The sequence below is a fragment of the Halictus rubicundus genome, chromosome 5 (assembly GCF_050948215.1).
Source record: "Halictus rubicundus isolate RS-2024b chromosome 5, iyHalRubi1_principal, whole genome shotgun sequence".
Classification (NCBI taxonomy): domain Eukaryota; kingdom Metazoa; phylum Arthropoda; class Insecta; order Hymenoptera; family Halictidae; genus Halictus; species Halictus rubicundus.
The window spans coordinates 6747899-6761351 of record NC_135153.1 but is presented as its reverse complement, the minus strand read 5'-3'; the positions used below and the strand labels follow the sequence as shown (position 1 = coordinate 6761351).

The 13453-nt window shown below is 38.4% G+C and overlaps 3 protein-coding genes across 9 annotated transcripts in view; 1 reads left to right on the top strand and 2 right to left on the bottom strand.

Moving 5' to 3' along the window:
* The window catches only part of LOC143354068 (spondin-1), a 46224-nt gene extending 42352 nt beyond the window's left edge, over positions 1-3872 (bottom strand). For 2 of the 6 annotated variants that reach the window (XM_076787799.1, XM_076787801.1), the window contains exons 1-2: positions 3806-3870; positions 1769-2033 (exon numbers count right to left, since the gene is read on the bottom strand). In XM_076787799.1, the coding sequence (XP_076643914.1) occupies positions 1769-1771 (3 nt within the window). In that variant the 5' untranslated portion in view covers positions 1772-2033; positions 3806-3870. Of the gene's footprint in view, positions 1-1768; positions 2034-3805 lie in introns of all 6 variants that reach the window. The other 4 variants (XM_076787800.1, XM_076787803.1, XM_076787802.1 and 1 more) reach the window with 4 other exon arrangements.
* A 268-nt stretch (positions 3873-4140) lies between these two features.
* Positions 4141-11464, top strand: LOC143354683 (uncharacterized). Its single transcript, XM_076788947.1, has 11 exons — positions 4141-4219; positions 4933-5069; positions 5484-5708; positions 6369-6828; positions 6899-7286; positions 7459-7578; positions 7826-7938; positions 8402-8541; positions 8696-8814; positions 9286-9631; positions 10064-11464. The coding sequence occupies exons 1-11, from the start codon at positions 4141-4143 to the stop codon at positions 10886-10888; spliced, it is 2952 nt and encodes a 983-aa protein (XP_076645062.1). The 3' UTR covers positions 10889-11464.
* A 139-nt stretch (positions 11465-11603) lies between these two features.
* LOC143354067 (splicing factor YJU2) lies at positions 11604-13181 on the bottom strand. 2 transcript variants are annotated; one of them, XM_076787796.1, is made up of 3 exons: positions 13035-13181; positions 12127-12906; positions 11604-12045 (listed from the first exon to the last, which is right to left on the bottom strand). In XM_076787796.1, exons 1-3 carry the CDS (start codon positions 13056-13058, stop codon positions 11713-11715), a joined length of 1137 nt encoding a protein of 378 aa, XP_076643911.1. In that variant the 5' UTR covers positions 13059-13181; the 3' UTR covers positions 11604-11712. The 2 variants fall into 2 exon arrangements, with proteins under 2 accessions (XP_076643911.1, XP_076643913.1); XM_076787798.1 differs by having other exon boundaries at positions 12133-12906.
* Between the last annotated feature and the right edge of the window lie 272 nt (positions 13182-13453).

The window sequence follows — 13453 nt, the reverse complement described above, 5'->3', positions numbered from 1 at the left end:
TTTGCTGCAGCTTTCTAGACTAAACTCGGGTCCGAGAGATCACTGTTTATCGCTGTGGATCACGTACTCTATGTCAACATACTCTGCGACGTTCACGAGCAGTCATTTCAAGGGTCATTGGGGGTTTGCACCCTCTGCACACTGCTGACCTTTTGCGGGAGATCACGGTAAATCGTGTACGCCCATCAAATGACATTCTCATTTTATTTTTGCGCAAGAGAAATGCCAGTAAAGGCGTGTGCAGCATTTTTATTTCTCCGCATCAGATGCATTATACCGATCTCTTATTATACAATTCATTAACGCTAGATCGACGAATCAATAAAAATAACTATTTCATGTTACTTTATAAAAATAACAAGAAAATTATTTATTAAAATATGCAGTTTTTTTTATCGTAATATATGTATCTACAGAATTCAATTTATTAAATAAGTTCTCTATAAATGTATTTTTACAATCCAAGTAACAGCGTTATATTACTTTATAAAAATAACAAGAAAATTATTTATTAAAATATGCAGCTATTTTTATCGTAACGTATATATCTAAAGAATTCAATTTATTAAATAAATTCCCTATAGATGTATTTTTACAATTTCAATTACTGTAAATTGAAACCTACAGTAGTTCTAACGTTAAACAATATGTGATTTAATTACTGAATACAATTAACAACCGAATAAAATTTTCTACAATTTATTTATATTTTCTGCGCCTTATTTTTTAGATTTTTAGATTGTTTCATAAAGTAAAAGTCCACTCCGAATTAGAGTAATCGAGAAATTGCTTATAACCTTTGAGCTATTGATCAATATTGATAAGCTCTAAAGGTTAACTCTGTAATGTTTTCATTAGCTCCTACATCAACAATTGCTGATCAGTTCGAGACTACAGTTCGCCAACAGTTAAAATATCGATTAAACTTGTGCAAGTTTAAGTATCAATTCTTCCCCCTCGATTAAAATTAACAACATTCCAAAATAAATTAACTGTACGTACAATATGTTCTTACGTAATAATACTAACAACGATGTTAATTTTAATTAGAACCAGTATATAATTGAAACACTAATTGCAACCGAGATTGATGATTAAACTAGTAAAGCTTCATTACACTCTGCTTTGAAATACTTTTGTTCAATTCTTACTACCCAAGATTTATTAATTGAATTTTGTAGTTAAGCAATGAATATTAATTTCATGAATTAACGAGCAGAAGGCTCCTGCCAATCATCGTAAACAGTAAGGGGAAACCACCCCCAAAGCGCACACTTAATATAAATATAATTTTGAATATAATTTTGTTTTGCAGCTTTCTTTAAAAATATATATATTTTGCTTATAAAATGCCAGCAAATGAATCCACAAATAAAATGATAAAAGAAAAACACGATTACATTCGTGCAATTACAATGAAAACAAATATGTTAAAACGACACATTAATATTAACATTTAAACGTAAACAAATGTGTTGCAAATCAGTATGTTATGCATAATCAAGTATAATAACCACTTCATGACACTTCGTCTCCGAATGACTAAAAGTTACATTTGTTTACGTCATTATTAGAGCGCTGCAATCGTATTAATAAATTTGCAGATTTTATAACGCAAAGTTCACTGAACAATTCTGTTCATTAAATGACCCGTACATTGTAGAATTGATTACTTTTATTTCGACCTCGACTAATTATGCAAATTCTGACACGAATCTAAAATAAACTGCAAGTGGCTGTGTTTAAAGAAATACGTGATGGTACTCACCATTGCGATTATCGGAGAAAAGTACACACCGACGTGTGAAACATGTGCACCACACTTAAAACAATCGGCTTTCGTGCCTCATGTCACGTGCGTGTATCACAATCGGGACGTACGGCTGAAAGGTTCGTCGCGTACGCGAGACTCCGGGCAACTGACTGCGGCTCTCGAGGCGTGCTAATAACAACTCAACGCTTGCGCGAACTTGCGTGCGCGTTGCTCATACAAAGGAGATTCAGCAGTAAGGGTCAGACGCGTCTCGTCCCATCTGGAACCGAATCGAATACTAATCATTTTCCCATTGGCACTCTAATCGATTAATCGCCTACAATCCCTCCAAAACATTTATTACTACATCCTTGTGCATCTCTAACGTTTACCAATTTATTCGTTACAACTTAACAAAATTAATGACACCTGTAACTTAATTCTGCTGCAGGGAATCTCGGTGAAATAAATTCTTCATTTGTTTCAACGTCCCTTAACGCCTTCTTTTATTCTTCTAATAATGATTATTATTGTTAGAGCATTCTTTAAAATTAATTCTGACATTCTTTAAGCTCTCCAACTTGGATTCTACCTCCTCCTTCAGATCCCGTATATAATTCTTTACATTTTAATTACTGGTCGATGACAGCTTATCCGAGAACAAAGTGTAATCGCTCAACTTTAAACACGCATAATTTTTGAAACAGTGAATTCCTTGCATTAAGACTTCGATTTTTGGCATTTTCTCGTGAAGATTTACAGAATTATATAAAAAAAAAAGTTACAAATTTTTGGTCCCAGAAAGCGAAGTTCAACTATATTCAAGTATTTGTTTACTCTTCTAGTAGTGAACATTCTTCGAAAATAATTCTGAAATTCTTTAAGATCTTCTTTTGTTCATCTGATAACGATCATTATTCTTAGAACACAGTTTAAAATTAATTTTAAAAACAACAGTTATTAATCGTCTGCCACCCCTTCAATATATTTATTATTAGATAATGCGCATCTCGAACATTTATAATTGTATTTGTAATGTGTTAACAAAGATCAATAACACCTGCAATTTATTTTTGCTACAAGGAATTATCGGTGAAATACATTTTTCGTTTGTTTCAACGTTTTTTAAAATTGGTTTAAACAAATTAATTTTAATTGTAATAAATGGTATTCGATTTTGTCAATGATAGTGGACGCGATTGAAGGAATGTTCCAGAACGAAAGATTCGGTACTCTTGTACCGTTGATCCACAGTATTTCTAGAAGGCCTTCAAAGAAAAAAAGCATGCCCACGAATTAGGTCAACCTTATTCCAGACTAAATTGCTCCATCTGTTTCATTGCGATGCGTCCGTATGGAAAGTTTTTGGCAATTATAGCGGCGCCTGTGTTTTGTCATAACTTTTTTTCATTCGTGGGGACGCGCGTCCAACGCGTTTCTTTTTTAAACACTTCGACACAATTGCCACCGAATCCCACACGAATTGAGACTAAAGCTTCTCTTATATTACCACAAAAAAAAAAAAAAGAAAACAGAAAACTGGACAAAGAATTTTTCATATCACAATTTTATTTTATATTTTACGCAATCGCCGCGGTATTAAAACAATATTAAATATTCAGTCCAGCCTCGGCAAGGCTTCCTTTAATTAAACAAGGAAAATTCTATTTTCTATGAAAACTGTATAAATACTATTTAATATAAAGATCCTGGCGGTACGATAAATTTTTAATTCACCCTTGACGATAGTAATTTCCAAATAAAATACACTGTTGTGTAACACCAATCTTTGCAAGTTAGACAAAAAAAATTTGAAAATTTTGTTTCATATAAACACTTGTAGCCAAATAAAATTACACATTGTACATACCCTAGTGATAAAATAAAATGTTATGTTCACCATTGATAACAATAATTTCCAAATGAAATATACTTTCGTATAAATCCAATTTCTGCAAGTTGGACAAATAAAATCTGATTTTACATAAAGCTCCCTGTAATGAAATAAAATGCAATCATGAAGATCCTAGTGATAAAATAAAATAAACCCACCCTCGATAAAAACAACTGCGGGTAACCGCATCGTCCGTCATTTTTCTCCCCCGTTTGACGTTCCGCAGGTAAATTATCGTGTCCCGTCCCAGCAACCCACAGGTAAAACGGAACCCAATTAGCGATCCGGAGAACCTCGATACACGCTTATTATGCCGAACGATGATCTGAAACGCGAGCCCTTACGCCCGTGAGTTCTACGAGCAAGAAAATAATTGTTTCCGTGGTCGACGCGTCCGGGTACCGTCGGCGTCCGTCAGCGTCGCGAAGTCGTCGACTGTCTTCGAAACGAATCGACGGTCGTGCGACCTCGCTGTCTCTTGGCCAGTGGGAACATGAAATCGAAACTTGACAGCTCTTCCACCGTCAACAGCACCGCAAAATTCGTCCGCGTGTCGCAGGCATCGGAACTCGGTTCGTCGTCCGCCGAATTCCTCGACGACAATGAGCCAATCAACGGTGTCCCATCAACCCTCCGGTTCGTTGGTTATTTATGAACACGTTAAACGCTACGATCAGGACTGCGGATCTTTATGCGAAATAAAAATAGTCTGGATCAATTTGCGACGGAAAAGAATCATATAAAAATGTATCTCAGCTCTTAATAGTTTTTATACGTTGTAAATAATGAAACGATAATATTCAATTCATGTTTCTTCCATTTTGCACTTCATCCACTCACTTTTGCCATAAAAATCCGCAGTCTAGCTGTCACGGTACTTGGGGACAATACGAAGTAATATATAATATTAGATTATATATTATACTTATACAAAATAATGATAAAATTTATAAAATACAAAATTAATTTGAATATGATACATTTTCATTTGAAGTTTTGTCCGTTTAAATTTGTTTGTGGAAATATGAATTCATATAAATTTCCACGGTCCAATTGTTGTGGTTAAATTTAACGAGGGTATGATAATGAAGGAGTGAAGAGTTGCGATAGTAGGTGCAGTGGTGCGAAATAATTGAAATATGTCGCCTGACTTTAAAATAATGAATTTACAGTTGGTAAAATAATATGTTTGTCGATGGACACCATTACAAAATTTGTGATTTTTATTGTTTCATTTAAGTGATTATACCATATTTGTAACGTAAACTATGTGTTGTAAATACAGAAAACGCGAGACCCTCCATCTCTTCAGAAAAAATTGCAATGTTCACTACTGGAAATAAAGGACCCAGCGCAGGAATCAAAGCACCAGTGCAAAGGACCAAAGCACCAAGAAGTGCAACGCCTCGCAATGCAGTTAATGTCTGTATCAACAATATATATCATATGTATTAACAAATTAATATTGTAGGAGTGATAACTAGACTTCGGATCTTCAACTATTTACGACGAATACTATTAAGAACGAATAAAAATTTAGTGAAATTAAATATTTTATAATATTAAGGTTTAAAAACAGGTTTAAAAATATTTGCAAACCCTCATCAAAGTAATAGGTACCTATGAATTTTTCTGTTCATAGATTACTCATTAAAAATACGAATTATCATAAACGTCCACAGTTTAGTGAATGAATGATTCAGATTTTCAACGTTCTGTTTGATAAAAGTGTAAAACCAAAAATCTTGATAATTAGAAATGTTTTATCTATTTATTTCTGGATTTGAATTCTGGACTTCAAATGTAAAATGCAATGTAAAATGTAATAAAATGTAATTTCAGAAGGATCTTACCGGTAACACGACAGACGATGCTTCGAGCAGTACAAAATCGCAAACCAATTCCGCGCGTCGTTCACCGGGGAAAATGGCGGTCAGTCCCACTGCCTTCAAGAGGCCATCTTCTACGACGCCTGTCACTGCTGCGCTGAAACTCGAGAAACAGTATCAACTGAAAAAGGAACGCTTCCAGAGACTCAAAAAAGATCTAATGGAGAAACAGGTAAGCAATAATTAACCACATCTCCAATCCAGATAGCAAAAATAATCGAACTAGTCCACGCAGAGTAGAGAGTTAATAGGCTTTCCAAACTTACAAAGAAAGAATTCAAAATTTCGTTTGGCTGTCACATATATATTTAATTAGAGACTTCAATGAATATCTCAGAATTTGTACAAATTTTTTACAGCCTGGAACAATAAAAATTTAAGCCAGGGAATAAGAAATCGGGCGGGGGTTAATTATTTTTTTAATGGAAACTTTTACCAACATATTCGTGACAACTTTCTGATTAAAAAGAGTCCAAACATGGCACGGTTCGACTTATATTCACCCGTTTATTCCACGATGCAGTAGAACCTCGATTATCCGAACTAGTCAGTGGAGCATGAGCGTGTTCGGATGATGGTTACCTAGCTACAGTGGTATAGTGCTACAGTGCTAACTACTACTGCACTGAATTGTGCAATGAATCATACAGTTGTCTACATCATCGGTTCGGATAATCGAGATTCTACTAAATCGTGTATTAAACAAGCAAATGTGCATCGAATTGTGTCATGTTTGGACTCAGTTTAATCAGAAAAATGTCACAAATATCCCGGTAGTTGCCTACCGTGTCTTAAAACGTTGTGTCTCTCGAACAAATCGGAATCTGCGCAGAAAGCGGCTCAGGACGTGTACAACGAGGTGTCGCAGCTTCGCGAGAAAGTGATCGCGAACGGTACAAAGGATCCAGGGAAACTAGACGACCTGAGGATCGAGGTTGGATCGTTTAGGCATCTGGGTCCATCCGACCCGGGTAAAACGGACACCAACGACCGGACGCTGGATGCCATCGGGAGTGACTACGTCGAGCGTTTGGGGAGGCAGCTGCAGAGCATTCCGCAAAAGTCTCAGAACCTTTGTCGAGACATACTGAACAAGCAGGCCGAGCTGATGGCATTCGTGGCTTCACGATTAAAGCCCGACCCTAATGAGCCCGACGGGGATAACGCTAACTTCGCGGTGGTTGCGCAGCTGGAGACGCAGCAGAAGGACTTCGAGAGCCTGGAAGCGTGTTTGGAACAGGCCGAGGCGATGGGCGCGGGCATCATCGAGCAAATATTGACGGAAGCTCGCGGTAAGCTTGATGTACTTGATGTAGTATATTCTTGAAGAGAATTAATGTGGCTGTATAATGTTTCTCACAGGTATAATAGTAACATACGAGACCAACCATGCGAAGTTGAAGGAACTGAAGCAGATGGAGGAGCAAACGGAGCTGCAGTCGCAGCTGGACAGAGTTTCCGAGGAGCTGCAGGCGGAGAAGGAGAAGAGCAACCAGGCCAGGGAACGTCTGCGACAGGTGGATTCGCAAATGCAGAAGGCGAAAACGAAACTACGCGAGATGGAGGCGGAAGGGATTGCCAACGAAGAAAAGATTCAGACGTTGCAGACGAACCTGAAGAATCTGACCGCTCAGATGAGACAGAAGGAGCAGCTGATGGAAACGAAGATGAAGGACACGCAGAAGACGTTGAAGAGCAGCGAGGCCTTGATCGCCAAGGTCGAGAAGCAGAGGGACAGCTTCGAGACACGGTTGTTTGTTGCTGCAAAATTTATAATGTCTTGTTAAATGCTCGTCGATTAGGATCGCTGATGAAATATTTCATGAAAAATATGGCGATGGGGTTTTGTGTCGAGCATTTAACTAGATCCTAAGGCAACGAAATGCAGTTTTCCTGGCCACTTCTGACTCGAGTTATCGTAGATTGTTCGAATTGAAAGAGAAGATGAGCGCGAAGGATAACGAGACAATGAACACGATCAAAGAATTGTCTGAGAAGCTGAACGCCGTCACCCGGGACTTCGGTGCGGAAAGAGAGAAAAGGTAATTGCAGACGATTTTCTTGCTCCTCGAAATCATGGTTGTTTCATCGAAACAACTGCTGACACAATTCTACCCTTAAAAATTAATTTCTTTCCTGTTAATATAGTTTAGCACAACTGAACTTCATTAAGGTCGTTAGATAATAAAATAGAATAATTTTAACTCTGAAATTTCAATCTCGTTGATTAAATTACAAGAATTGATAGATAGTGTACACTACCGACAACGATGATTTAATTTCGAACAGACAGCAAGTCGAGGAAGCGCTGAACAATATGGAAGAACGTTACAAGCAGCTCGAAGAGAAAAGCAATCAATTATGCGAGATGGCAGAGAAGACCAAGGATCTTACTATCACAGGTACGGAACGCAAGAAATAATTACAGTGATTTCTCTATATATGTCGCCAAGGCCTGGATGATAAACGTCGCGGAATTATTCCCACTACCGCGGGACGTGAGAGGCCATAAAGCTCAAGAGGCTTCGGATGCCGAGAAGTGTAAACATAACACAGCTTGGGAAATTTCTCCTGAAAGATACACGACGCTGGCAAGACCCGTGTTGTTGACATATATCGAGAATTCACTGTACAGGTGTCTGATCACCAATGCAGTGAGGTGTACGCCTTGAAATCGATGAGGCATCACTAATTCAGCAATAAACCCTGTTCTTAATTATTCTTTATGAAACTTTTACCAGCATACTCGTCACATTTTTCTGTCATATAAATGTTTCTGTTTTCACATAAATCGAAGCATTACTGTGCTGAGAATTTCGCAATATTCTAATAATCTAATAGCAAATTATCGATGAAATTTTTTAGAAGGCAATCATTCGGATAACGAAGTCCGGTTGTTCAACGAGCTGCAAGAGACAAAAGAGGAACTAGAGATACACAAGCAGTTGGTTTTGGAGCTGCAACAAGAGAAAGACGAGATCGTGGCGGTGATGCACCAAGCGGCCGTTAGTTTACACTACTTTCGGGAAATGTCCTCGAATAAGTCCTAACAACTGCTTGATTAAGATCCTTTCGTTCGTTTATTCTTCTGGTCTTGTCGATGATCGACGATAATTGCTAATCGTACTTTTTTCGTTTCCTTCGTTGTCGCGGTCTCAGGATCACGACGAAGATCAGAACTCGAGGGAGAAGCTGGCCGCCGAGTTGGTGTTCAAGACCACCGAGTTGAAGAACCTGATGATGCAGTACTCGGATCTGAAGAAGATCGCAAAAAACGCGTAAGCTTCTAACGAGAGACATCGTCCAACTGAAAATTATCAGTTCATTACATTAGCAATCATATTTATCCTTTTACTGTCAAGGAATTAGTTCTGTTGTGTGAATTCTTTAATTAATATTTGGTTCTCAATGTTCTACAATACCCTACGAATGAGCAAAGTTTTATTAACCCTTTGCACTCGAGTGGTGACTCTGAAGCGCCAATAAAAATTGTTCTGGCATTATTTCAAAGAAATTACAAAATTTTTTATGTAATAGATTACTAAACATTTAAATATTATACGTGGAAATCTGATCAGTTTCCTATGAATAAAATGAAAATATTCTAAGACAGAAGAAAAATTTAGTTTTAGAGTGCAAAGGATTAAAATCGGTAATTTCGAATTGGGCGATGTTCTTCGTGAAAATCCCGTTTCCTAAAGCATCATTAATCATTGAGTTTCCAAGTTCATGTTTGGAACAATTCACAGCCAAGAAAAAAGTGGATCGTTAGAACAGCAGCTAATAGAGATCCAGGGGAGGCTGCGCTCGCAGACAAAAGAGGGTGGCAAAGTTGGGCTAAGCGCCCAAGCGATCGAGCTGCAGCAAGAGGTTTCCGATCTCCGCAATAACTTGGCGGAAGTTCTCCAGCAGAAGGAGGAGCTCGAAACTGCGTTGACCCAGAAACAGTTGGAGCTGGAGCAGCGTGACATCGTGATGCGTGAACAAGGAAAGGTCCTCAAGCTGCGGGACGAATTATTAGTCCTTCTGAAAGGCAAGACTCAAGATGAGAACGGTGACTCGCAGACTGACGAGAACAACGAGTACACTGACCAGGTATTCCAAACCGATACGAATACTTGCTTCGATAACTGTCGATAACTTGTTCGGGAGTTAAGTGTGGCCGAAGCGCGGCAGCTGGTTTGGGCATTATTCATATGAGACTGGATCGTCGACCTATATATAAAATGTAAATATCTGTTTTAGTTGTACTGATACAACAAATATTTGGATACTTATACAATTTATTGAATTGAAGGGCAGAATGAAAATGGGGATCTTTTGTGCAATTATTTTTTAGCACTTCTTATGGTTAAGTAAATTCATTCGTATAAAAGAACGGATAATCTTATCACTAGCTCTTATGTTAGATTTTTTAAAGTCACATTAATTTCTTGGTTTTTAGTGACTATATGTAGCCTTATGATCTTATACCAGATAGAATGTATCCGATGAAAGTGCATTTAACGTGTCCAACTCGATAAACAGATAGCTCTGAAGACGGAGGCGATCCAAGAGCTGTACACGACCCTGAAGAGCAAGCAGATGCAGGTGATGCGTCTGGAGAAGATGGTGAAGCTGATGGAGGACCAGCAGGACCGTGCCCAGGCGCAGCGCACGCGCCTGGAGAACCGGATCGCTCAGCTGGAGATGGCCTTGCAAAGGAACAAGGAACAGCGGTATGTGAGGGACAGGTTGTCCCTCCCTATGAAGTCTCAGGAAATCGGCGATCAGAATCGTTTCAGCGATTCCGATCAGCCTGCTTCGCTGCACTCTCTTGCCTCGCACTATTCCCCCCATTCCAACCCGTACGGTTCGGTGATCAAAAGGTCGGAAGCTGCGCTCAGCACCATAGCCTCGCAAACAGACGATAATCAGTCCTATCAGGACCTCGAGATCGTTTCGCGACAGAGCTCCTCCGACGAGGAGCAGCATTACGTGTGCGAACGTTGTCGCGAGCTTGGACCTTTGAGCAAAGACGATGAACAATGGTCGAACAAAGAGAGCTCAAACGAGGACGGCCAGGAGTCTTTTCGTAACAGGTTCACAGATGAGTCCAGTCTAGGGAAGAGACAATATTTGGTTAACAATGATTTTCGTGAGAACGTTTACTACGACTCACCTGCGATCAGGGGTAGGAGCTTCATCTCCTCGAGGAGCAGCCCCCATGCAGAATCTGCCAACGTGTACGACAGTAGCAGGGAGTCGCACGACCCTTATCTAATGGGAGGCTGTCAACGTTTGCACGCTCTTCGCTATTACGTTCGCCTGCTGCCGACTCATAGGCATCACTCTCGCAACGAGAACCTGTAGAATCGTTTCCAGATGATTAGGCCAATGGTTCATTCATGTAGGAATGAAGCTTCGCTCGTTATTGTCCTGGCAACACATCTTGATTGCTTACTTTGCCTGTGCGATGAAATCAGTAAAATTAAGAAAATTTGCTATCTCTGCTCCTGGAGCTATATAACGCTGTTTTAAGCGTGGCGCTTAGTCATTATCAGTATTTCGGTTATCGTCGTGTGTTGTTGCCATCTGTTAGTGATAGAAATTCACATGTTTAATAGTGGTTTTTCTTTATATAGAAGCGTATGTAATGTACATTTATAAATAAATCTGAATGCTCTGTTTACATGGTCTGATTTAATAGGCTAGGTACTCCCTGCTACAGTGTTTAAAATCATGTATCGTTGATTTGAAAGTTCCTTACAAAGTGCCTAGCCTTTGAAACAGACCAGCCTTTTGTTGTCTTCGTTGTCTCTGATCGATTTTGTTTCCTGTGTTCTAGGGGCAAAGGCTTCAGCATCCTGTAAGGAACTTTCTAAACATCATCAGTACAAATGAATCCGAATGAAATTAAATTGAGCGCTCCTAATTCGAAGGGATTCCGTGATGCAACCATGCATTTCGTGGGTGGCGCGGTGCAAAGCGAAAAAAACTGTTCGCCATGTTTGTAATGAAAGAAAGACATGCGAATGGACTAGCCATTTAGATCCTAAATTTATTGGACTCAACAATCGACGATACGTTCCATTTTATGTGTATATTCAATGACACCTTTTTATATGTGTGTATCAAGTTTGTAGGTACAGTTTATTTTATAAAATTAAATTTTATGTACAATATCGAACTTTGTGTTATTCACTGTCATTCTCACTGCTGTCGGAGTAAGCTCCCAATAAGGACAGGGCATTGTGAGTATTGCTTGATTTACTATCCCCAGTTTCTGTTTTGATAGCATTCGTATCACTATTACTTTTTTCATTGGTAGAAGCAACAGGTTCTTTTGCAGTTGCAGCTTGCGCTTCTTCCTTTTCTGTACTACTATGTGTGGAAGTTGAATTCACTTTTACACCTAAATTCGTTTTTCTTTTGACTATTCCCAATAAATTTTTTTTATTTGACGATGATCCTACATTCTCTGACCACAGTGATGAATCAGACGTTTTTGTAGGTTGACTCTCTTTAATCTAAAAAAGAACGAAAAATATTATTTGCATGAATTGCTTGTAAGGTTATATAAAAATAGATTTATAGAAAAATAAAATTACATTTACACTTTCTTTTTCTGTCTTCGAACTGCTGCTACTGCTGCTGCCGCTGTTACCACTGATACCACTGCTACTGCTGCTACCACTGCTATCTTTCTTTTTACTAGTTTTCATTGTTTTCTTTGGAGGTTCACTCCTTTCTTCCTCGTCTAGTTCTACTATTTCTTCTTCTACAACAACTCCATTCGTTTGTTTCTTGCCAAATATCGATTTGATATACTTTTCGTCATACTCCTCTTGCTCCTTCTCCGTTCTCTGTTTAGCTGCTTCCGTGTCAAACTGTTCCAACATCTGATCATAATCAATAGTCTGTTGCCTGCGATTCAAGTCTTTTAATTCTTCCAAAGATTCCAATAATTCCAATTCCTGTTTCGATTGCAATGTTCTCTTCTCCAAGAGCTTCATAGGGTTGGTAGCCTCCTCTTCTTTCTCTTCATCCTCTTCCCGCTGTGCTTGCTCTTCTGCCAATTTCAGGGCCATAAAATTTCTGGTCGCCCCTGCCTCGATCTCATAATCTGTATTCTTTGGATCTGTCTTGAAACTAATCTCTTGAAGGCACCTGGTACATTTTATGTAAAACCTGTAAATTCGTATTCCTAAGTAGTCATCGCCTTCCACGTCCTCCTTGCGGGCATTAAATTTTTTTCCTTTGTAAATGTACTCTCCACAAGTTTTGCATCTCATGTTGAAAGGAGCCATCAAACGTACCGTGTACTGCCTGTTTCGGGCCAATTTCATCCGAGGAATTTTCGACGGATCGAAATCTGGCGGATAATATTTCTAAAAAGTAGAAGTCATAAGCAATTCATTCGGTAAAAATATATGTACACATGAAAATAAACACAGTGTAAATAATGGGCTTTTATCTAATATTTAAACGTTCTTTAATAATGCAAAGTATTACTTACGTTCAAAACTTTTCGCTCCGACATTCTGCTGAATTAATTCGATAAAATTATCGACAAAAATATTTAGCAATGCGTAAACACACAACAACGTTCAGGTTAGGATCAATTTAGGTTAGAGTTTGCCAACACAAGTCACTGATGTGGAATCTGCTCTTTAAACAGTGTCACCACACGTGCAATACAAAATGCGCAATCTCCAAAGCGCAACATTGCCAAGCCTGTCATTCGATTAATTTGAATTTGAATTTTTTGATCACGGTTTAATAATTTAAATTTTTGAATTGTTCAATCAGGTTTTATGTCAATTGAAGGCATTTTTCAATGTGTAAACACAATACAATGCTGTTGTCGTTATAATTTAATTTTTACTTATAACCAAATATTTCAAACCATTTAAACTATAGTATGTCGGTTAATAA

Coding starts and splice junctions, on each gene's coding strand:
- LOC143354683 (XM_076788947.1), top strand. CDS start 4,141: ATGAAATCGAAACTTGACAGCTCTTCCACCGTCAACAGCACCGCAAAA. Junction 6,829..6,898: donor AATATTGACGGAAGCTCGCG/GTAAGCTTGATG, acceptor TGTTTCTCACAG/GTATAATAGTAACATACGAG. Junction 7,939..8,401: donor CAAGGATCTTACTATCACAG/GTACGGAACGCA, acceptor GAAATTTTTTAG/AAGGCAATCATTCGGATAAC.
- LOC143354067 (XM_076787796.1), bottom strand. CDS start 13,058: ATGTCGGAGCGAAAAGTTTTGAAC. Junction 12,907..13,034: donor CGGAGCGAAAAGTTTTGAAC/GTAAGTAATACT, acceptor TCTACTTTTTAG/AAATATTATCCGCCAGATTT. Junction 12,046..12,126: donor CAGAAAAAGAAAGTGTAAAT/GTAATTTTATTT, acceptor GTTCTTTTTTAG/ATTAAAGAGAGTCAACCTAC.